This window comes from Drosophila kikkawai, chromosome X (genome assembly GCF_030179895.1).
Source record: "Drosophila kikkawai strain 14028-0561.14 chromosome X, DkikHiC1v2, whole genome shotgun sequence".
Classification (NCBI taxonomy): Eukaryota; Metazoa; Arthropoda; class Insecta; order Diptera; family Drosophilidae; genus Drosophila; species Drosophila kikkawai.
The window spans coordinates 9,644,969-9,665,882 of record NC_091733.1 but is presented as its reverse complement, the minus strand read 5'-3'; the positions used below and the strand labels follow the sequence as shown (position 1 = coordinate 9,665,882).

The 20,914-nt window shown below is 49.8% G+C and overlaps 9 protein-coding genes across 9 annotated transcripts; 5 read left to right on the top strand and 4 right to left on the bottom strand.

Annotated features, from left to right (window-relative positions):
* The first annotated feature begins 278 nt into the window (after positions 1 to 278).
* LOC108083490 (tubulin gamma-2 chain-like) lies at positions 279 to 2,242 on the top strand. The gene is made up of 4 exons (XM_017179289.3): positions 279 to 572; positions 641 to 843; positions 926 to 1,516; positions 1,569 to 2,242. The coding sequence occupies exons 1-4, from the start codon at positions 524 to 526 to the stop codon at positions 2,118 to 2,120; spliced, it is 1,395 nt and encodes a 464-aa protein (XP_017034778.1). The 5' UTR covers positions 279 to 523; the 3' UTR covers positions 2,121 to 2,242.
* On the bottom strand, positions 2,215 to 6,377 carry Grp170 (Grp170 co-chaperone). The gene is made up of 3 exons (XM_017179287.3): positions 6,183 to 6,377; positions 5,360 to 5,679; positions 2,215 to 5,270 (listed from the first exon to the last, which is right to left on the bottom strand). The coding sequence occupies exons 2-3, from the start codon at positions 5,668 to 5,670 to the stop codon at positions 2,771 to 2,773; spliced, it is 2,811 nt and encodes a 936-aa protein (XP_017034776.1). The 5' UTR covers positions 5,671 to 5,679; positions 6,183 to 6,377; the 3' UTR covers positions 2,215 to 2,770.
* Positions 6,378 to 6,794: 417 nt separating this feature from the next.
* On the top strand, positions 6,795 to 9,642 carry Mco4 (Multicopper oxidase 4). Its single transcript, XM_017179255.3, has 3 exons — positions 6,795 to 7,558; positions 7,682 to 7,905; positions 7,955 to 9,642. Exons 1-3 carry the CDS (start codon positions 7,486 to 7,488, stop codon positions 9,590 to 9,592), a joined length of 1,935 nt encoding a protein of 644 aa, XP_017034744.1. The 5' UTR covers positions 6,795 to 7,485; the 3' UTR covers positions 9,593 to 9,642.
* Positions 9,643 to 9,757: 115 nt separating this feature from the next.
* LOC108083472 (uncharacterized) lies at positions 9,758 to 10,590 on the top strand. Its single transcript, XM_017179260.2, has one exon. It carries the CDS (start codon positions 9,835 to 9,837, stop codon positions 10,552 to 10,554), a length of 720 nt encoding a protein of 239 aa, XP_017034749.1. The 5' UTR covers positions 9,758 to 9,834; the 3' UTR covers positions 10,555 to 10,590.
* Positions 10,591 to 10,670: 80 nt separating this feature from the next.
* On the bottom strand, positions 10,671 to 12,204 carry Spt7. Its single transcript, XM_017179256.3, has 3 exons — positions 11,924 to 12,204; positions 11,758 to 11,860; positions 10,671 to 11,696 (listed from the first exon to the last, which is right to left on the bottom strand). Exons 1-3 carry the CDS (start codon positions 12,064 to 12,066, stop codon positions 10,821 to 10,823), a joined length of 1,122 nt encoding a protein of 373 aa, XP_017034745.1. The 5' UTR covers positions 12,067 to 12,204; the 3' UTR covers positions 10,671 to 10,820.
* Positions 12,205 to 12,399: 195 nt separating this feature from the next.
* On the top strand, positions 12,400 to 14,454 carry LOC108083471 (E3 ubiquitin ligase Rnf121). The gene is made up of 6 exons (XM_017179259.3): positions 12,400 to 12,649; positions 12,740 to 12,774; positions 12,853 to 13,149; positions 13,221 to 13,449; positions 13,520 to 13,755; positions 13,831 to 14,454. Exons 1-6 carry the CDS (start codon positions 12,602 to 12,604, stop codon positions 13,949 to 13,951), a joined length of 966 nt encoding a protein of 321 aa, XP_017034748.1. The 5' UTR covers positions 12,400 to 12,601; the 3' UTR covers positions 13,952 to 14,454.
* Positions 14,455 to 14,916: 462 nt separating this feature from the next.
* Ucp4A (Uncoupling protein 4A) lies at positions 14,917 to 17,646 on the bottom strand. The gene is made up of 5 exons (XM_017179257.3): positions 17,123 to 17,646; positions 16,761 to 17,038; positions 16,149 to 16,258; positions 15,484 to 15,972; positions 14,917 to 15,416 (listed from the first exon to the last, which is right to left on the bottom strand). Exons 2-5 carry the CDS (start codon positions 17,025 to 17,027, stop codon positions 15,242 to 15,244), a joined length of 1,041 nt encoding a protein of 346 aa, XP_017034746.1. The 5' UTR covers positions 17,028 to 17,038; positions 17,123 to 17,646; the 3' UTR covers positions 14,917 to 15,241.
* Positions 17,647 to 18,012: 366 nt separating this feature from the next.
* Positions 18,013 to 19,394, top strand: LOC108083586 (uncharacterized). Its single transcript, XM_017179445.1, has 3 exons — positions 18,013 to 18,231; positions 18,299 to 19,166; positions 19,233 to 19,394. The coding sequence occupies exons 1-3, from the start codon at positions 18,125 to 18,127 to the stop codon at positions 19,317 to 19,319; spliced, it is 1,062 nt and encodes a 353-aa protein (XP_017034934.1). The 5' UTR covers positions 18,013 to 18,124; the 3' UTR covers positions 19,320 to 19,394.
* Positions 19,345 to 20,762, bottom strand: Taf9 (TBP-associated factor 9). The gene is made up of 2 exons (XM_017179446.3): positions 20,525 to 20,762; positions 19,345 to 20,453 (listed from the first exon to the last, which is right to left on the bottom strand). Exons 1-2 carry the CDS (start codon positions 20,673 to 20,675, stop codon positions 19,756 to 19,758), a joined length of 849 nt encoding a protein of 282 aa, XP_017034935.1. The 5' UTR covers positions 20,676 to 20,762; the 3' UTR covers positions 19,345 to 19,755.
* Positions 20,763 to 20,914: the final 152 nt, after the last annotated feature.

Genomic DNA, 20,914 nt, shown 5'->3' with positions numbered 1-20,914 from the left:
TGTCCTCTGCGGCAGCTGGCTACACTAAATTATAGAGGCTTGAAAAAACATCGATATAACATCGATGTTATCAATTATTCGATAGGCACAGCGATAAGCACCGCGAAAATGGTTACTTTAAGATGTATTTAAAATTTGGGCTAGAAATATAAACTTGAACTTGCACCATATCGAACATAATTGCAAATTTAGCAATTCACTTATCGTATTATTTTAGTGAGCTTCCCTTTTTCCTTCAAATATTGTCATCCGCCTATGCTTATTATATATACAAGTATATAAATATATTTTAAAGGATTTTAGATGTACAAATTTGCGACTAATTCCTTTAAAAATAAGCTTGAACCAAGAACACAACCATCGTTAAACTTGTGATACCGTATTCCAATTTTGAATTACTTTCCACCTCCCGTTCGCTTAAACTTATCGAAGGACCGTTGGGTTCGGTGTGTGAAGCAAACGGAAGAAAAGAGGAAAAAAGTAAAGGTAAAAAAAACTTGTCTGCTGGAAATTTGCCGAGAAAATGCCAAGCGAAATAATAACCTTGCAGTTGGGCCAATGCGGCAATCAGGGTGAGTTTCCAATAAAAGTAATAATTAAGAGATAAAGGAAGAGATCGCTAATCCGCGCACCTGCGCAGTTGGATTCGAGTTTTGGAAGAGGCTGTGCCTCGAACACGGCATCTCGCCCAATGGCGTCCTCGAGGACTTTGCCACCGATGCCCAGGACCGCAAGGATGTGTTCTTCTATCAGGCTGACGACAGCCACTACATTCCACGTGCGGTGCTCATTGACCTTGAACCCCGTGTCATCCAGAGCATCAATACCTCGCCCTATGCCAAGGTAACGCACACTCCTTTGCCTTTTTTGTTGTTTCTTTTTCATATTACGTATAACTACATATATAATCCATTTAATGGGCTAGCTCTACAACCAGGAGAATGTGTTCCTCTCGAAGGACGGCGGCGGAGCCGGCAACAACTGGGCCTCCGGCTTCAGCCAGGGTGAGCGCTTCCAGGAGGAGGTGTTCGACATCATCGATCGTGAGGCAGAGAACAGCGATTCGCTGGAGGGCTTTGTCCTCTGCCACTCGATCGCCGGCGGCACCGGGTCTGGCATGGGCTCGTTTGTCCTTGAGCGCCTGGCGGATCGCTACGAGAAGAAGCTCATCCAGACGTATAGCGTTTTCCCCAATCAGGACGAGGTCAGCGATGTGGTCGTCCAGCCGTACAACTCGATTCTCACGCTCAAGCGTCTGACGGAGTGCGCCGACAGTGTTGTCGTTCTGGACAACACTGCACTGAACCGTATCGCCACGGACCGCCTCCACATCCAGACTCCGACATTCCATCAGATCAACAACCTGGTGTCCACCATTATGACCGTCAGCACCACCACTTTGCGCTATCCATCATACATGAATAACACTTTGATCGGCCTGACGGCCCCGCTTATTCCCACTCCACGTCTGCACTTCTTCATGACGGGATACACACCATTGAACACGGACATGGAGGTGGGTTGGACGGGTGTTCTTAATCCCTGGCTTATCTTGTTATCTTTTCCAGACCACAACCAGTGTGCGCAAGACCACTGTCCTGGACGTGATGCGTCGCCTGCTGCAGCCGCAGAACATGATGGTCTCCACCGTGACCGACAAGAAGGACAAGCAGAAGGAAACCTGCTATATTGGCATCTTGAATATCATCCAGGGCGAGGTGGATCCATCGCAGGTTGACAAGTCGCTGCAGCGCATTCGCGAGCGCAAGTTGGTCAACTTTATACCCTGGGGCCCTGCCAGCATTCAGGTGGCCGTCTCGCGCAGTTCGCCCTTTGTCCAAATGCCGCACAAAGTGTCCGGCCTCATGATGGCCAATAACACTGGGATTAGTGCCCTGTTTGAGCGAGCCCTTACGCAGTTTGACAAGCTTAAGAAGCGCAACGCTTTCGTTGATAATTTTCGGCGCGTGTCCATGTTCAAGGACGATCTCTCGGATCTCGACGATGCCCGCGAGACGGTCGACTGCCTGGTGCAGGAGTACGATGCGGCTACCACTCCTGACTATCTTCAATGGAGTCCGAATTGCCCAGAAGCCCAGGGAGCTGGCTTTGCTAATTAACACTCAAACTTGGAAAGGCGAAACAAAAATGTAAAAACTAATGTTAGATCTAGAAGGGGTGCATGTTCCTTAAAGAAATAAAAACTTTACAAAATCAATAATAAATACAAATACAAACTTTATTCAAATTTCAGATTTATTGTTACAATCCTATGTTTGAGCTCTTCCACTCTCTCCTCCGTCCGCCCCAATTCGTTTCGCTACCTTCGCTACAAATACAAGTACAAGTAAATCGATATAGTGGATGCATTATATGTGTATATATAGAGTGCTGCGTCTACATTAAGAGAGAGAAAGAGACCAGGAGTCGCACAGGTGAGTACTTCAAGTCTTGTATTTCCTGTGCAACCGAAAGCACAGCGGAATGGTATGGAAAATGGTGTATTTTTTACATTTACATTTACGCTTTTTGCATCTTGTGTGTGTTTCATGTGTTTAGAATTAGAGTTAGAAGTAGCGTAGTTGTGGCACCCCGACTTTAGCTAGCTTGAATACATACAAGTGAAAAAATCATAGAAGTTAAGCCTGCGGCCGGGGCCTGACCTTGCCCCCCGATGTGTTTTTTGCACCCCCCCCTCGAATTTTTGGGCCAGGTCCCTGGCCTTGTGCTGCTCCGGCTTCAGCTGCTCATCACCATTATCACAACCCGCTTACAGTTCACTGTGCGGCGTCTTGTCCTCTTCCGTGCCGGCGGGCGTGGGTGTGATCTCCTCGACGGGCTCTTGCTCAGGCTGCTCCTGCTGCTCTTCCGCCGTCTCCTCCGTCGTGGCACCGTCGCCAGACGACGCCTCCTCGCCTCCGTCCTTATCCTTCTTCTTGTCCTTGTCGCCGGCGGCGGCTGTTGGCTTGGCCTTGGGCTTCCAGATCTTGGACTTGTTTACCAGATACTTGATCTCGCGATCCAGCAGGCTCATCTTGTCGGTGATATCCTTGACAGTCAGTCGAATGTCGGCGTTTTTGGCCAACTTCTTTTGCGCGGCCGTCTCGGTCTTTAGCCAGGCGCTGGTCTCATCGATCACCTTGGCCAGGGTGTCGATCTCCACCTGGGTGTAAACATCCTTATCGGGATTGGTCTCCTTGGTGAGATTGCGTCCGGTGGCAAGGAACTTCTCCGAATGCTCGAGCATGCCCTTGAGCGCCTTGATGGCCTCCGGTCGCTCCTCGTGCTCCCAGTGGCGGGCGAGGAAGACGTTGGAGAGCTTCTTCAGCTGCGCCAGCTTTTCCTCGTAGATCTCCGCCTTGGGATCCTCCAGATCCTCGTATAGCCACTCGCCCAGGGTGCTGCACTCGGCCAGCAGCTTCTCCTTTTCCTCGGCGGTAACGCAGCTGGCATACGAGTCCTCGTCCAGCTTTTGCTGCACCTCGATGATGTGCGATTCCAGGGAGTTGAAGGCGGATTCCAGGCGCACTCGCTGCTCCTCCGCCTGATTGATGGCCGTCAGCTTGGCCAGGGAGCTGTCGTAGCCGGTGCCGGCAAGCGGAGCTGTGAACTGCACCTGCGATTGGTATGTCACCGGGGTCTTGACTGTTACCAGCTTAATGGTCTCGTTCTTCTTCTTGGCATCATCGAGATCAGGCTTGTTCTCCTCGGACTTGGGCTCCTTGCTGGTGGCCTCCTCTTCGGCCTGTTCTGCCTGCTTGGGCTTCTCCTCCTCGGCCTTGGGCGGCTCCTCGCCGGTGGCAGTGGGCTCCTCTGGCTCCTCGTTGTCATCCTTTTTGTCCTTCTTCTCCTCTCCATCCTTGGTGAAGAGCTTGCTCAGCGTGCTGCCCAGCTTGGAAAGCGTGCTGCCGTCGTCATCCTCGGCCTCCTCCTCGAGCTTCTGCTTGTCGTACACATACTCCACGTTTGTGCAACGGAAAATCCCCGAGTCATCGAGATAGAAGTACGCCTTGATGCCTTTGTTGTCCACCAGATCCTGCTTGGACTTCTCCAGCAGCTCCTTGACCTGCTTCAGCTCCACCTTGGTCACATTCAGGCTGCCCAGGGCAGTGATATCCCCCTGGCTGTAACGATCCAGGTCGGCGTAGTTGACAAAGAACTCAAAGTCATCGGTGTGCTTGTTGAAGGTGATAACCTTCTTCTGCGGATACGGATTCATCAGGGCGAAGAGGACTCGCTTCACCTGCTTAACGGCGGCACCATCACCGGGATCCCGCTCGAACGAGACCTGCAAGGGATACAGCACCGCATCCTTGACCACAAACTTCTTCACCTTGAAACCGGCCGAAAGATCGGCCGCCTTGTACACAGCTCCCATGGTGGCGGACTCGTCAGCGTTGAGGTTCTTGCCCAGCTCCTGCTTGATCAGTGCCTTGATAGTCTCCTGGACACGGGGCACACGGGTGCCACCGCCAAACAAGATAACCTGATTGATCACATCCAGACTGAGGTGCGACGAAGCCAGAGCCTGCTCCAGCGGCTTTGTAGTCCTCGGCCAAAGGTCCGCACAGATCTCCTCCAGCTTCTCGCGGGAAACCGCCAGCTTAAAGTCAATATCCTCCAGCAGATTCTCGATCTGGGCATAGTGATCGGTGTTCGCCGACAGGACATTCTTGAGGCGTCCGGCCTCCTTGAAGAGCTTGGCCAGGGCGCGCGGACTAGTGGTCACATCGGTTTTGGTCTTTTTCAGGGCATTAAACTCGGCGGCCAAGTAGTCGCGCAGCCTCAGCTGAATCTCCAAGCCACCGAGCGTCCGATCGAAGCCCACGCCTAGCACCTGGACAACTGGATTCACCTCCTTGGTCTGCTTATCCTTCACCAGCTGGTAGCTGACCACGGCGGCCGAGGTCTTGTAGGCGCCCATGTCGTAGAAAAGGAAATACTGAGCCGTCTCATTGATCTCGCCGCGATGGAACACACCATAGTTGAGGGCCACCGCCGCATAGTCGTTAATTAGCTGCAGGACCTTGAGATTGGCCAATTGGGCGGCAGCCAGGAGGGCCTCCCGCTCCGCCTGGCCAAAGTAACCGGGCACAGTGAGGACACACTCGGTGATGGGCTGCTGCGTGGACTCCTGGGCAAACTGCTTGGCCTTGACCAGCATTTGGGCCACCAGCTCCTCCACGGAGAACTCCTCGGTGTCGCTTTTGCGGAACACCACAGTGTTGCGCTCTGGATCGCCAATAATGTTGTAGTAAGGGAAACGTTTCCTACCAGGGAGAGACGGAGAGGGAGAGAGGGGGAGATTAGCCGAGTGTCCGAGGCATGACGTGGCCCATTACTTGACTTGACCACTCACCTGTACAGTTCAACAATGGGATTGTCAATGGTCTTGCCCAGCAAGTCCAGCAGGTAGCCGTATGCCGAATTGGGATCCTTGATTCCAATCGTCTGAGCATCCTCGCCAATGGTTCGCACTCCATTGCGGAAGGCCAGAATGGCTGGCGTTTTGCGCTTCGACTCGCGATTCAATGCTATCTCCATGGGCACGCCGGGCGACACAACGCCCACCTTCATCCATTCGGTGCCCAGGTCCACGGACATGACAGCGGCACCCTGTGACAGGCCAATGGCCGCCAGCAAGGCGCTTAAAGCCAGCAGGAGTTTCATTTTTCACTTCTGGAAAATCAAAGAAAAGCTGGTTAGAAATAGGAACCTAAAAGATCTGCTAAGATTTTCGGGAACCTTTCATTTTCCAGTGAAAATGAATATTCCCGATGAATTGCTGATACTTGGAATCGTTGCAGATAAGGTTTTGAATTTATTCTGGTTTTTTCTTTGAATATAAAAGAAAAAATTGACTGAAACGTTTTTTATTTACTGAAATATTTAATTTAATAAAATTTAAAATCAACTTTGCTGCGTTTAAATATTCCATGTGGCAACTTTTGGGCCAGAGGGACGACCGGGCATCAGGTGAACATTATTTACGGGGAAACTTGTTGAGAAATTTTAACTGGAAAAGAGCATTAACCTTTCCGCTACTCCCACATTTCTTCCGATATTCTCGCTCTTCTCGCTCTTCTATCACTTCTATTTTTTTTTTTTTTGCAACGCAAGCAGCTGTCTGTGCTGTGTTGTGCCCCCGCTCCCCCTCCTTCCAAGTACCGCTTTCCACTTACGTGTCCCGTTCGGTGGTTCGCTTCCAGCGGAGCTGTCCCTGCGAGAGTCCTTTTCCAGTTGCGAGCCCAATCGCCGAATAACGCTTCCGACGCCCGCAATAACTTATTTATCTGATGATTATTAATTTGTTCACTCTGCGGAGAGGAAAAGACTTGCGCCGCTGCCGCTGTTTTGCGAAGAAGAGGAAGAAGCGTTGACGTGTTGATGTTCGCCTATGGCAGCTGAAAATACGCTTTTCCCCTAAAAAATCTCAAAAAGTTTGAAACCAGATACTCGAACCACATCTGAAGCGCGAAGCACATCTGATATTCGAACCACACCTGATACTCGAACCACACCCGACCGATTACGGAATCTGCCGGCAGGGCGAGGCTGCCAACTTGCCGGCAGAACTGCTTCGTGTCCAGCCAGGCGAGTTAGCGTTTCCACTGTTTTTTGGAAAATGGGCGTGGTTCCGCCCTTGCTTTTTTTAAAGAATTATTTGATAAAGCAGGTTTTTAACTCCGGGGAAAAAATGAAGCTGACTGGGGCTGCTCTGGCGAAAATACTGTGAACCTGCATCTCTCGGCTCTGATTAGCGTCACAGAAATTAAAATGTAATCTACGGCGACAACTCTTGCTATCAGAAGCCAGATAAATATGCGCCGCAATTCGAGGGGGCAAGGTGTGAGGGGCAGCTGACTGATACGGGGGGATAGCAGTCAAAAACAAGTTGATTTTCCATATTTCTAGAATGAAATGCAATTCGTTTTGAATTTTCAACAGTTACGTCAACAACGGGCAGTTGGCAACACTGACCAACAGCGAGCGTTTTAGAACACTGCACAGTTTGAATTTATAAAACCGTTATCTTTTGAATTTATTGTAAAGTTTAAATTAATTTCAAGGCGGCAATATTTTTTTGGCAAATGCAAAAACTAGGCCAATGGGCCTAAAAAAAAAAAAACAGTAGCGGGGCGACGGCCTCCGTGTGACATGGTAAATTATTCGTGTATCTCGGCGTTGGTAATCGTCATCTCCGGCGGCTTGTCGCACTCACAATCTTCAATTAACTGCTACGCGGTGTTCGACATGCCGACAAGGCAACCCATCCCAACTCCGACTTCGATTCCGAGTACTACGATGATTCCGGCAATTCCTCTGTGACTTACAAAAAGGTAACCGATGCCGGAAGCCCATTAACAGTCACAGTTGGCCCTCAGCCACAGAGCCACAGAGGCGACACGCTATAGTTCCCATTTCAACTATTTTTTTTGTTTCTATATACAAATTTTCCTCCAAGAGATACGAGTGGATGCGAGCATGAAATTCAATTTGGTGCAGACACTGGTCTTCACATTCTGCCTAATTAGTGTGCAAATTCAAGGCATTCAAGGTGTTTTAACCATATCTATTCAGGTTTTAAAGTTTTTCGAATGAATTTAATGCCATACTTGAACATTTTAAGACCTTACCTCCTCCTCCTTGAGGCAACTAACAAATTTCTTGCAATTTCCAGATGCCAGTGGCAAGCGGATCGTGAGCAAATATGAGCGGGTGATGCAGATGTATCCACAGCTGTCGTCCGGCGGGGCAGAGTCCTCGCAGTGGCGAGTTGCCGAAAAGGATATGCGGCATCCCTGCAAGCGCGACTGCGCCGATCAACAGCCCATGACCTGCTACTACTACATGGTGGTGCACTACGACGACACGATGGCGGAAACCTGCAAGCGATACCTCCAGGTGGGTGAAGCTAAAAGTCGTGAATAACTCTTACCTGTCTCTCTTCCAGTCCAAATACCGCTTCAAGCTGAATGGCAAAGAGTTCATTGATGGCATCAAAGTGGCCGAGGAACTGGGAACAAACGATGACTGCAAATATGCCGATGGCTTGGAGAGCGAGGTGATGGTGGTCAATGGCCAGCTGCCAGGGATGAGCATCGAGGTCTGTCACGGGGATACCGTGGTGGCGGATGTGATCAACAGCATGCACGAGACGACGACGGTGCACTGGCATGGCATGCATCAGCGCCTGACTCCGTTCATGGACGGAGTGCCCCATGTCACCCAGTATCCCATTGAGGCGGGCCAGGCCTTTCGCTATCGCTTCGAGGTGGATCACGGCGGCACCAATTGGTGGCACAGCCACACCGAGCATCAGCGAGCCTTCGGACTGGCTGGCCCCCTGGTGGTCCGTATGCCGCCGAAACTAAATCCTCACGCCCATCTCTACGACTTTGATCTCACCGAGCACGTGATCATGATCCAGGACTGGGTGCACAACTTTGTGGAGAGCGTGGCCGAGAATATCCTGATCAATGGCAAGGGTAGGAACCTCAAGAAGGGCATCAAGGTGGTCAAGCCCACGCTGTACGCTCACTTCCCGGTGGTAAGGGGCGGGCGATACCGATTCCGGGTTATCTTCAATGGCGTCTCCAACTGCCCCATCAGCCTGAGCATTGACAATCACAACCTGGTGGTGATCGCCAGCGATGGCAACGACATTGAGCCGGTGGAAGTGCAGCGGATCATGCTACACGGTGCGGAGAGATTCGACTTTGTGCTGCACGCCAACCAGGAGGTGGCCAACTACTGGATCCGGGTCAAGGGCTACAGCTTCTGTGCGAAGAATCAGCTGCACCAGGAGGCGGTTCTGCATTATCGCGATGCGGACACTCGAGCCCTCGACACGCACACCCTTAGCTATGCCTACGATGCACCAGGCATTACACTCAATGAGCTGGGCGATGCTGTTGACGGCAGTGCTCCCGGGAAGACCATCTCCCTGGCCACACTCAATGCCCAGAGACCGGAACCGGAAATCCAGCCGACGGCCACCTTTTACACGAGCATGAACGCGTTCGAGGTGCGGCAGGGCGAGGGCTTCCGTTTCCAGATGGACGACATCAGCTTCAGCATGCCGAAGATGTCGCTGCTGCAGACCCGCAACCTAGGCGTTGGCCAGTTCTTCTGCAATCGCTCCCAGCAGGCGGACTTGGGCTTCAACTGCCGGCAGCGTCACTGCCGATGCTCGAACGTGATCCAAGTGCCGGCGAATCAGCAGGTGGAGTTCGTCGTCTCCAGCCTGTCGAGCACTCCGCATCCAATACATCTGCACGGCTACACCTTCCGGGTGGTGGGAATGGGTGTCCTGGGTGAGCAGAAGGTAGGACAAATTGAGGAAATTGACCGGAAGACACCGCTGCCGCGGCGTGGCCGTGGTGCTCCGCTGAAGGACTCGGTCCAAGTGCCCGCCTTTGGCTATACGATCTTCCGGTTTTACACCAACAGTCCTGGCTACTGGATGTTCCACTGCCACATCTCGCCGCACTCGGAGAACGGCATGGCGGCGGTGGTGCGCGTCGGCGAGGATGTGGAGATGAAGATGTGTCCGGTGAGCAACTGCGGCCTGTGCAGCTCGATGGCGTAGCAGGAAGAGATGTGAGGTGTCCAATAAAGGTGTACTTTTTTAAGCTGGCATTGGAGCTGGATTTCTTTTTGGGCAGTGGGCAGTTTAATTTACGTTTTATTATTTTGTCTTCTGATCGCAAGTTTCGATTTCGCCATTATTCAACACTATGACCGTTACTTAAGCACTGTTGCAGTGTGGAACAACGGCCAAACACAAACCCACACACACGTGCCGTCAAATGTAAACAAACGCAACACAAGATGACCGGAAAAACCAAAACAAAACGGCCTGCCAGCGACTCCGATTCCGATTCAGAGGATGATGCCCAGATGCGGCTGTTTCTGGAGGCGGCGGACACCACCCTGCTCACCAATTCAATGTTCCAAAGCCACACAAAAGTGGGAGAAGGCGAGGAAGAGCCGAGCAAGGATGTGCCGCCTGCCAAGAGCGAACGCTACCTGGAGCAGGATGCCCCGGCCAGCGATCTACAGATCACCAAGGAAATGCAGACCCACATTTGGAGCCGCCTGAGTGGGATTATCCAAAGCCAAATCGAGTTCTGTGAAAGCCAAGAGAAACCAAAGCATCACAAGAGGGCGAAGGATGAGGGCGGAGTCAAGCTGGTGTCCAACGCCGATTGTTATCTGATTGCCGACTTGGTGGTGGAAGGTCCAGCCGGTCCACGCAAAAAGCCAACCATCAAGAGACGAGCCATAGACGAAGACAACGATCCATCCACGACGCCGACCCTTCTCCAGGCCGTGGCAGTCAGCGGACAGTCCGTATTGGAGGGCAAGGACGTGCTCGCCTGGGCAGAGAAGAAACGACGGCCGGACAAGCTCTTCCAGTACAGATCAAGCGGGGATCCCAAGGGAGCCAAGCTGCTGGCCATCGAACCCACCAACGAATTCACAAAGCGCCGGCGCCAAAACAATTGGAATGAGTCGAAAATTGCCAGGAAAAGGAAGAATAAAGCCTGAGATTTGTGATAAGAAAGTTATTTCATTTTCAATTATATTCCTACGACTTGAATATCTTTTCTTTTTTTTTGTGAGAGGCTCTCTTTCCTGAGGTTCGAATTGATTTTGTAAACTGATCTTAAGTAAGACGGCGCCCGGCTTCCACTCGTTCTATTTTTTTTTTTAAGTGTAATTAAAGAGTATTTGAAGCAGCATTGTTATTGGCAGTTCCCTGCGCGGGGATTCAAATGCTGACAGCTGAGAGCTGAGGCTCCTTTGCGCTTTGATTACGACTCGAAGGTGGCGTGGAATGTGGTGGCCCCGTGGCCTCCACTTGCACCTGCACTTGCCCCACTCCCATTGCCGTTGCCATTGCCATTCGCACTGCCATTGCCGCTTGTGGCCGTCGTCATCGTTGAGGTAGACGATATCTGGCTATCCAGCAGGCCGTACAGCATCTGCTGTGAGCTGACGGTGCCACTGGAGCCAGTGCTGCCGCCCAGATCCTGCAGCATATCGCCCACCATGGTGTTGTGTCCGCCCATGCTCTGGCTGCTGCCGGTGGCACTGTTGTCCAGTATGTTGAGGAAGTCGCTGCCGTTGAACTCGTTATGATGCTGCTTGTGCAGCATACTGCTCTGGCTCTCCTTCATCAGTTTGTCGTACTCCTGCAGAACGCTGTTGAATTCGCCAATCTCCACGCGATTCCTGGCCATCACCTTGTGCTTGTAATAGTTATGGACTTGGGTCAGCGATGTGCCCGTCACACCCGTATAGGCACGTTCCAGGGGCACCAGTTTCAGCACCGTTGACTTCTGTAGCCGCGGCTCCGCATCGTAAAAGCCACGATATTCGCCGATAAAGCTACGCAGAAACTCCTCGGTGGCGTCCGTCAGCAGTTGCACTGCCGACTCGGAGCAGTCGGTGAAGCCGGCCAGGCGTAGCATGCCGCACATTACTTTGCGCAACGCCTGACGGCAGACATGGCTGGAGATTTCCGGATAGGGCTGCGGATCACCGCGGGAGTAGGCCGTATCTACCGTGGGCGTGAACCAGATGGGCTTCTGGAACTTCTGGCCGCCCACCAAATCGGCGGCGTTTTCGGGCGGAAAGTCCACCTCGGGTATCATGAGGCAGGGATTAAGCAGGTAGTTTGAAGAGCCCTGCAAATGCAATTCCCAATTATTTCTGTGCTCTGAAAGGGGATTTCTCCGGTACACTCACATTTTTGTTCGAATAGGTTTCTATGAGGGACTGGAGCACCTCGGTTTGCTTCATCACCTCGATGGTCTGGGTGACCAGAGAACTCTTCAGCTCCACCAGGTGACTGTGTGGGAAGGACCAAGATTAGTAAATCGGGGAAATCGATTTGCATATGGCTTACGCTTACTGGTTGTCCTCTGGCTGAATCTCACCGCGCTGGCGTATCTCGTCTAGCTTGGGCTTCTTGGCAGCCGTGGGCACATATTTGTCTGCAGTCAGTTGGCCGCCATCGTCCTCCGCGGGGACAGCGCCCCAGTGCTCTACTTGCATTGTTATTTGCTCTTTTTAAAAATCAAAATTTTGCCCGAAACAAAAAAATATAAACAAATGCAAAGCCGCCGCCAGTGTTGGTAAATACACGAAGAGCTATCTGTTATCGATAATTTGTCAGCTGTGTGCTATCAGAGTTGCCGCCACGTCAGCTTTTCGTATTTGTTTTATTTTATTTTTCTAAAATAAATATAAAAAAAGTATAACTTTTATTTTTTGACTCTGATTAATTTCCTTAACTTTTCCCATCAGGTGTTATGTTGTATCCCAAAGAGATATTTAAATTAAAAGCTTCGACCTTTTAGCTTTTTTTTTGGTCACTCTGAAAACTTGACAACACTGCTGCGACGGCAGCTGGACACGCACACAAATACAAAATGTAATTATTTGTTTTCAATTCGACCAGGAAATAGGAAATTCGTGGCTAAAACCGAGACCAAGCAAGGTTGGCAAGATAACGCAACGACGCAGACGACGTGTGGGATTGTCCAGCGGATTGGCGGCGGCAGGATACGGCGGATACAACGGCAACAAGATGCACCAGCAGCACATGGACCTGCACGCGCCCGTGGACTTGAATAAGGTGAGTTTTTCCATAATCATTCAGTTTGTTTTCCTGGCACTACTATTGGTTTTTTTCCGATTCATGGATACTTCCTTGCCCCGACTATAGTCCCTGGACGAGATGTCGCCGGAGGAGCGCATGCGGTGAGTGTTGAAATTGAAGCTTAAAGAAGCCCTAATTGCTAACTCCTCCTCCTTTACCTCCGCCTCCTCTTCGAACAGTGCTGAGCACCAGATGATGGTGGAAAAGCATCGCGGCCACGATGCCATGCATTCGGAAATGGTGATCATCCTGTTTGTCACCTTGCTCATCGCTCAGATCATCCTTGTGGAGTGGAAAAAGCGCCACTATAGCTCCTACGCCTTTGTCACCCTGCTGGCCATGTGGCTCATCCCGCTGATCATCTCCTGCAGCTTTGGCTGGCTGCGCTTCATTATCATCTGGCTGGTGTTCACCTGCATAACGGCACTGGTGATGCGCCGGGCCATCAGCAAGCCGATCCAGGGCACAACGCCCAGGTGAGTCACATACATACGACGATAAGACGGGTGGCGGCGTATCGATAAATCTTATCCGTGTTATATTACAGGCTGGTCTACAAGTGGTTCTACTTTATCTACAAACTTAGCTACGGCCTAGGCCTGGTGGGCTATCTGGTGATCATGGCCGCCTTTCTTGGGATGAACTATCTGTTCTCGCAGCCGCCGAATACTTGGATGGATGTGGGCCTGATGTTCTGCTTCTATGGGCTATACATCGGTGTCCTGGGCCGCGATATATCCGAGATTTGTTCGGATAAAATGGCAGCGGCCATTGGTGTGAGTGTTTATATTGCCTCCCAGCTTCGGTTTTAGCTCCTGCTAATCCCAGATATCTATTCCCGCTTAGTACTACGCCCCACAGGGCATTCCCACACGGCATTTGGATCAGAATGTCTGCGCCGTTTGCGGCAATCTGTTGCTGGTTTCCGAGAAGGAAGAGGGTGTTATCGAGAACACCTACAAGCTGTCCTGCAACCATGTGTTCCACGAGTTCTGCATACGGGGCTGGTGCATTGTGGGCAAGAAGCAAACGTGTCCCTACTGCAAGGAGAAGGTTGATCTCCAAAAGATGTTCCGCAATCCGTAAGCTAAATCATCATTGTTTTATGGATGCCATAAAACATTTTGAATATCTTTGAATATCTCCCAATAATACAGCTGGGAGAAACCGCATGTTTTGTATGGACGCCTGCTGGACTGGATTCGTTGGCTGGTGGCCTGGCAGCCGCTCATCTTCTTCATAGTACAAGGCATCAACTGGATGCTGGGATTGGAATAGGTATCCTGGCATTCGGATTAACTTTCCTCGGCATCTAGTCAAGCACACACCAAACACACACACACACATACACGCAATACAAACACTTTGGATTCAACAACGATGAGATTTGACCAATTTGGAGGCACCCAGCACTCGAGCACGGTCGCCAGCCATTCATTCCCGCGCTCTCTACCCTCCAGAAGAGTTGACGAAGCTTGGGTTTCCGTTCCGCTTAGTGTTAGAGGCTTTCCCCTTATTCCCACAGTCTTTGAAGTCGAAACGTAAATGCAATTTTTGGATATAATATATGTCTATATATATTATATATTTATATATATATATATATGTGTGTTCGTGTGCCTCTGTGTGTATGTATGTCTCCTAGGTATTAATATTACCAATTTTTTCAATTTTTACTTCAATAATTTACTTTAAAATGCACTGGAGCTGGTCTAGAAATATATACATACCAAAAAAAAAAAAAACTGAAAAAGACAATTTATAAAATATTAAAAACTCTATCTCTTTCTCTTTCGCAAGGTAAACAAATATTTCAAATTAAAATGAAACACTTATCATTTATTATTATTATTTAAGGAGGAAGGAAGGCGGTTGTATTTTAAACGAAAAGTTCGATCAATTTTTTGGAGCTGGAAATAAATTGATGATTAGTGAACAGATTTTTCTAAACAAAAAATCAATTAAAAAAACGAATGAATAAAAAATTTCACCTTTGTCTATCTTTTTCGATTGAATTGATTCTGAAAACATATATCGATTACAAAACAAATCGATAAACGATTATAGAATCAATTTTGAAATAAAATCGATTTATATATCGACTTTCGCTTTGAATATCGATTCAGCATCGATCTATTGATCATTTCTGCCTTCTTGAAAGAGCTATATCGGTTCTCTCTTTCCTTTTCGCTTTCTCATTGGAAATAAGGAGACTTAAATCTCAAATAGGCTTTAATTTCTTTGAAATATAACAAGTTTCTCTCGCTCTTTATTGTAAACTTTGATTGTTTTTTATATACTTTTTTGTTTATATGATTTTCTTAAGGCAACAACAATAACAAAATATATATATAATATAAAGAAACCCGAATGATTTAAGAAGAGAGGGAATAACAGACTAAAACTGGACAGAGTAGATGATAGTTGCTACTAAGCTTCAAGGTTCTTTTTTTTCTTTCTTTTTTCAGGCACGGAAAGAAGGGTAGGGATTAAGGTCTGAGGTGGAATCTATTGGGTCAGGGGAGTCAGTCACCTAAACATAGAAGATTGGGGCCTCCTCCTCCTGGCTTAGTAACCAGAGGCGCCGATCATCTTGCGGATCTGCTCGAAGGACAGCCAAAAAGTAAGCGACCACGGTGCCATACGTATCCAGCAGGGCAGGAAGCCCTTGTAAAGCGCCGCAAAGCCCTCCTTGGACACCGTCTGGCGCAGGCAGTCCACGGATCCGCGGTACAGCAGGCCACTAAAGGGAATAGAATGATAGATGTATCTTTGTCCAGACTATTTTTAATAGTTCTTATTTTACTCACCGTCCCTTCTCGTCGGTGGGCTGGTTCATGATACGCGTCTTCACCACATCCGCGGGCGTGCCCATAATGGCAGCCACGAAGCCGGCACACACGGAGGCCAGCACATGGACGGTATGGCAGTCGGGCATCTGCAGGCGGTGCATGATCAGGTGCTTGATGGTGTCATAGGTTGTGAGATCTCCCAGATTCACCAGCGCCGCACGCTGCACATTCGGTATGCTGCCCTTCCACAGACCCTTAATGCCGCCTCGCTGCACAATCTCCCGGAAGGCATGCCCTGCCGAATTCACACGCGGCGGTTCGCCCATTAGCCGCCGTCGTCCCTCCATCTGGATCTGGACCTTGACGAGGTCAGCGGGCGAGGCCAGCCATTGGGCCACAGCACCAGCGGTGACGCCGCATAGCGCTGACTTCCACACGGGCAGCGCCTGGGTGCCGTTCTCTGTGAACTCCTTGCGCATCAAATCGTAGCTGCAGATCCTCACGCCGCTGTGAATGGACAGGGAGAGCAAGGATAAGTTGGTTTTAGAACTGGCTGGTGATTCAAGCTGGAGCTGGGCTGGACTGGAGCTGCTGCTGATGCTGCTGCTGTTGGCGGCTGGCTAGTGCTGATGCTAGAAAGATGAGGAGGATTTGAGAGAGAGAGAGAGAGAGGAAATGCCCACCTATAGACAAGGTGTCGGTAGAGCGCCGGCGTCACGCCCTGCCACAGCTTCAGGGCGCCCTCCTCGCGCGCAATCCCGAAGGCGGTGGCCACCATGCCGCGGTATTGCATCTGGTAAATGGTAATCAATCGTTTGATATCGGTAATTGTGCTTTGGTTTTTGGATCATTGTGTATTATCTGCAGAACAGGCACACACACACACACACACACACACACATACGTGGGAGGTAGTGAGTTATCAACAACAAAAACAAAGGACTACGGATGCGGCAAAGGAATTGGTAGTTGGGGGTTGACATCAAGCAGTAGCTAAGCGGCAAACATCATCTTCCATATCACCATCACCATGGTCATGCCGTGCCCACTCCGATTAGCATTATCTCGCGCCTCCACACACACAGATACACAAAACTCAAAACATTATACGAAACCTTATCGCCGGACGAGATAAATCAGAGGGGCCGTTCCATGCTCAGCTTAGGTATGTGAGAGCAACAAATGGGGATTAAGGAATGCCATGGATGGGGGAGTGTGGAGTGACCAACAACAATAATCACAAAGACAGAAAACAAGCAATAATCTGGGATACATTTTCGGCTTCTTATACTCACATTTGTCTTGGCCACCGAAGCCACCGCAGCCGCCTCGCCCTGAATCTGCAGACGCGTCTTGGTCAAGTCCAGCGGATAGGTGGCCAGCTCTGCTATGGAGGCGGCCACCACCGAGACAATGTAGGTGCAGGCAAAGGAATCCGCATAGTCATACTTCACAGGACGCAGCTGGTGGCGTCCACTGGCGGAGGCAGGCACTGGCGAGGAGCCGGGAGCTGATGGAGTTGCCGACTCCTCGGGCGGCGAACCTGTTGCAGCGGCAGCCATTGCGCGTAACTCTGAAAGATGGAAGGGTAAAGAGAGAGAGAGAGAGTCTTAGAGATCCATGCGATGGGAAAGGTAAACACAGGTGGAAAACAAACTTTGGGGGGAGCAGGTGAAGAAAGAAAACTTTCACACAATCGCGTGATGTTTGCTCCCGCTCTCTCTTGCTCTCTCTCTCTCCGGGAGGAGAACGAACTGTGCGGCGCTTCCGGATGGTATATATCTATATGGAGATGATGAGGATCGTTGGCTTTGGCCTTTGTGTCCAACGTTTCGCTTCCGTGCCTTTACATAACAACAACGACGACTGCGGCGGCGGAGGTTTTGGCAAACGCTTCTGTTGGATGTGTTGTTTGTGTTCAAGGCAACAACAAGAACAACAACAATAACAAAGGGAACGTCGAACGAGCCAGAAATCAAATCAAAATCGCATTGAGCGCTCTTATAAAACACTGGGAGGCACGCGCTGGGCGGCTAATCATGTTTGTCCACCCTGCCAGCGACGCCGCTCTATTTATATCCTTTATAAACCCAGCAGTTATCAGCTTTGCAATAAAACAAAAAAAAAAGGCACACACAAAAACAAAAACACAACAGCAGCGGCGGGGGCCCCAGTGTTGCAAGGCGCTGCAACTTCGAACTATCGGCGCTTATCGGATTTGCACTCAAAGAAAAACTTTGGGATTTTTGGGAATTTATTTTTTTAATCTTTCTGAAAAGGCACTAAATAAAATTGATGTTGAAAAAATATTATTAGATTATTTAATCATAAATAAATTAATCAAAATAAAAATAGATAGCTCCATTAGTGGATCAATCAATGGCAATCAATATCCAATTATTTGTTTAAGTATTCCACAAATTCTCGTTATCTTTTTGTTCACAAGGTAGAATCTATAATTTTACCTGCAATTTAATTTTAATTTATAACTTTTCCCTTCCAGTGTATTTGGGAGTGCTGCCTGGCAACCCTAAAATCGATAGGCGGTCCGCCTCGATCGCGGTTTTTATCGAAAGGCGCGCAATCAGGACGCGGCAAACTTTTCTTTATTTATTTATTTTTTTTATGTTTGTTGTTGAATTCAAAGCATTCCTCTAGCATGCAGGCATTTTTGAAGACCGGCAAATCAAGTGTCGGACATGGAGAAAAGGTCCAGGGGGCAGCCGCGGAAAGACGTAAGCCACCGGCTCCTTGGGTGGAGAAATAGTAAGTCATTTTTTTGTGGGCAGCGCAAAAGCACATGCTCCTAGTAGTAATGGCTCCTTGTTATTAGTCGGCCCCGCAACGTGGACGATGTGGTGGAGCAGTCCGAGGTGGTGGCCGTGCTGCGCAAGTGCGTCGAGGGCGGCGATTTGCCCAACATGCTGCTCTACGGACCACCGGGTACGGGAAAGACGAGCACCATTCTGGCAGCTGCCCGACAGATTTTCGGTGATATGTACAAGGACCGCATACTGGAGCTGAACGCGTCCGATGAGCGTGGCATCAATGTGGTGCGCACCAAGATCAAGAACTTCTCACAGCTGTCGGCCAGCAGTGTGCGTCCAGACGGACGGCCCTGTCCGCCCTTCAAAATCATCATCCTGGACGAGGCGGACTCGATGACACATGCCGCCCAATCGGCTCTGCGTCGCACCATGGAAAAGGAGAGCCGCAGCACGCGCTTCTGTTTGATTTGCAACTACGTTTCGCGCATCATTGTGCCCATCACGTCGCGCTGCTCCAAGTTTCGGTTCAAGGCGCTGGGCGAGGAGAAGGTAATAGCTCGCCTGAGGCACATCTGCGACTCGGAGGGCGTCAAGATCGATGAGGATGCATACAAGTCCATTGTTAAGATCTCGGCTGGTGATCTGCGTCGCGCCATTACCACGCTGCAGTCATGCTATCGCCTGAAGGGCTCTGAGCACACCATCAACACGGCCGATCTGTTCGAGATGTCGGGCGTTATACCGGATTACTATTTGGAGGACTATCTGGAGGTGTGCCGCTCGGGCAACTATGAGCGCCTGGAGCAGTTTGTTCGCGAGATTGGCTATTCCGCCTACAGTGTGGGCCAAATGATGGAGCAGTTTGTCGAGTTTATTGTCCATCATCAAAACCTCACTGATCCCCAAAAGGCCAAGATTCTGGATAAGTTGGGTGTAGGTTAATCAAGGAGATAGAGGAGATTATAAATGATATTGATTGGGTTTTTGTTTTTCTTGCAGGAAAGCTGCTATCGCCTTCAGGACGGCGGCTCAGAGTACCTGCAGATCATGGATCTCGGCTGCTGCATTATCCTGGCCCTGAAATGATTCTCAGTCTTCATAAAAATGCACATTATTGCTTGAATGTTGAAAATACACACACATATATATATTTAAAATGAATCTTTGCTGGTTTTGGTGAGCGTTCTCGATTCTGTTCGATTTCAGATACATTTTCCGTTCTATTTACATTTTGATCTTCTAAATTTATGTTCCGATTTCAAACTTGTTTATCTTTGCTTTTGATTTCGGCAGGATGTGAAAATATATATGAAGAGGGGGTTACAGATATCGCTGGGGTTTTGACACCTTTAGAAATGCGACCAAAAAGTAGCCTGTGGAGTGTTTCCTTCTCCAATATACATATGGTTAACTGTGGTCTTTACTTTCTCTCTGGCTTATTTTCAGACACATTTCTGGGTAATCTTAGATCTAAGGCGATTTCTGCGTATGTTTGTCTTAATATCTACTGCCTTCGCGCTCCTTAGTTCGCTGTAAACTCAAACTCGTCCTCCTCGCGTTCCCGCTTAACGGCCACGCCGGAGGCGCTTGAGCCACTGACACTGGCACCGCCCCCGCCGCCCGATGTACTGGCAATACTGCCCACGGCCGCCGCATCGCTGTCCACTTCCATTTTGAGATCGCCGCCACCGGTGCCGCCGCTCGGTTCGCTTTTCACATCCCCCACAGATCCTCCACCACCGCCAGCAGCTCCGCCGCCACTGGCACTGTTGCTGCTTGCCACCTTGGTGGTCGTTGTCGTGGTAAACTTAATCACGGGCTTGGGTATGGTCACCACCTGCTGCTTGGACACCACCGAGTGGATCCGCTTTGGACCATTGGCACTGGACACCGGCTTGACGACGGTCTTGAGCGGTCGCCCCTCCAACGCCGATTTGGTCATCTTTTTGGGCTGATTGGTGGCGCGTAGCTTGTAGTTGACCCCGGTGAGGCAGTAACGGTCGGGCGGCAGACGCAGGCCGCAATGGGGCTTGATGGGCGGCAGGGGCATGTTGTTGCGCAGCTCGGCCACCTTGGCCAGAACGTGACGCGGTAGCGGGCCAGTGAAGCTCTTGTCCAGCGTCATTTCAGTGGCCAGACGCACGTCGTCCAGGTCGATGGTTTTCTTGCGCGCATGATTGGCATATACCTTGGCGTCGTCCAGGATGCAGGTCACATAGCCTGCAGGAAGTAAACGAATTGTATTATATTACAGGAATGCAGAGGTGGAGGCGGGGGCGGGGTCGCCTTACGGAAAGTGAACTCCAGCATCTGGTTGACGACGCGCGGCTCGTATTCCTGAATGTTCAGCTCTTTGAGTATGGACATGATCACCTGGGCATCCTTGGGCACATGCTTGATCTGGGCACTGATCTTGGCCTTTTCGGCCTTCTCACTGCTCATTGTTTAAACGTTTTCTTTCGATTTTTGTTTATTTTTATTCAATTCCACGTACGGTCTGCTGCAAAAGGCGTTATGGCTTTATTAGTGAAGAAAGCTGGTAACACTATATCGACATTTTTTCGTTATATCGATATGCAGACATCATCGATAGCTGAAGAATAATCATCGGAGACAGTCGATAACGATACATTATTAGAAAACGGAAAATGACGTTAAAAATTCGAATTAGGCAAAGCAAA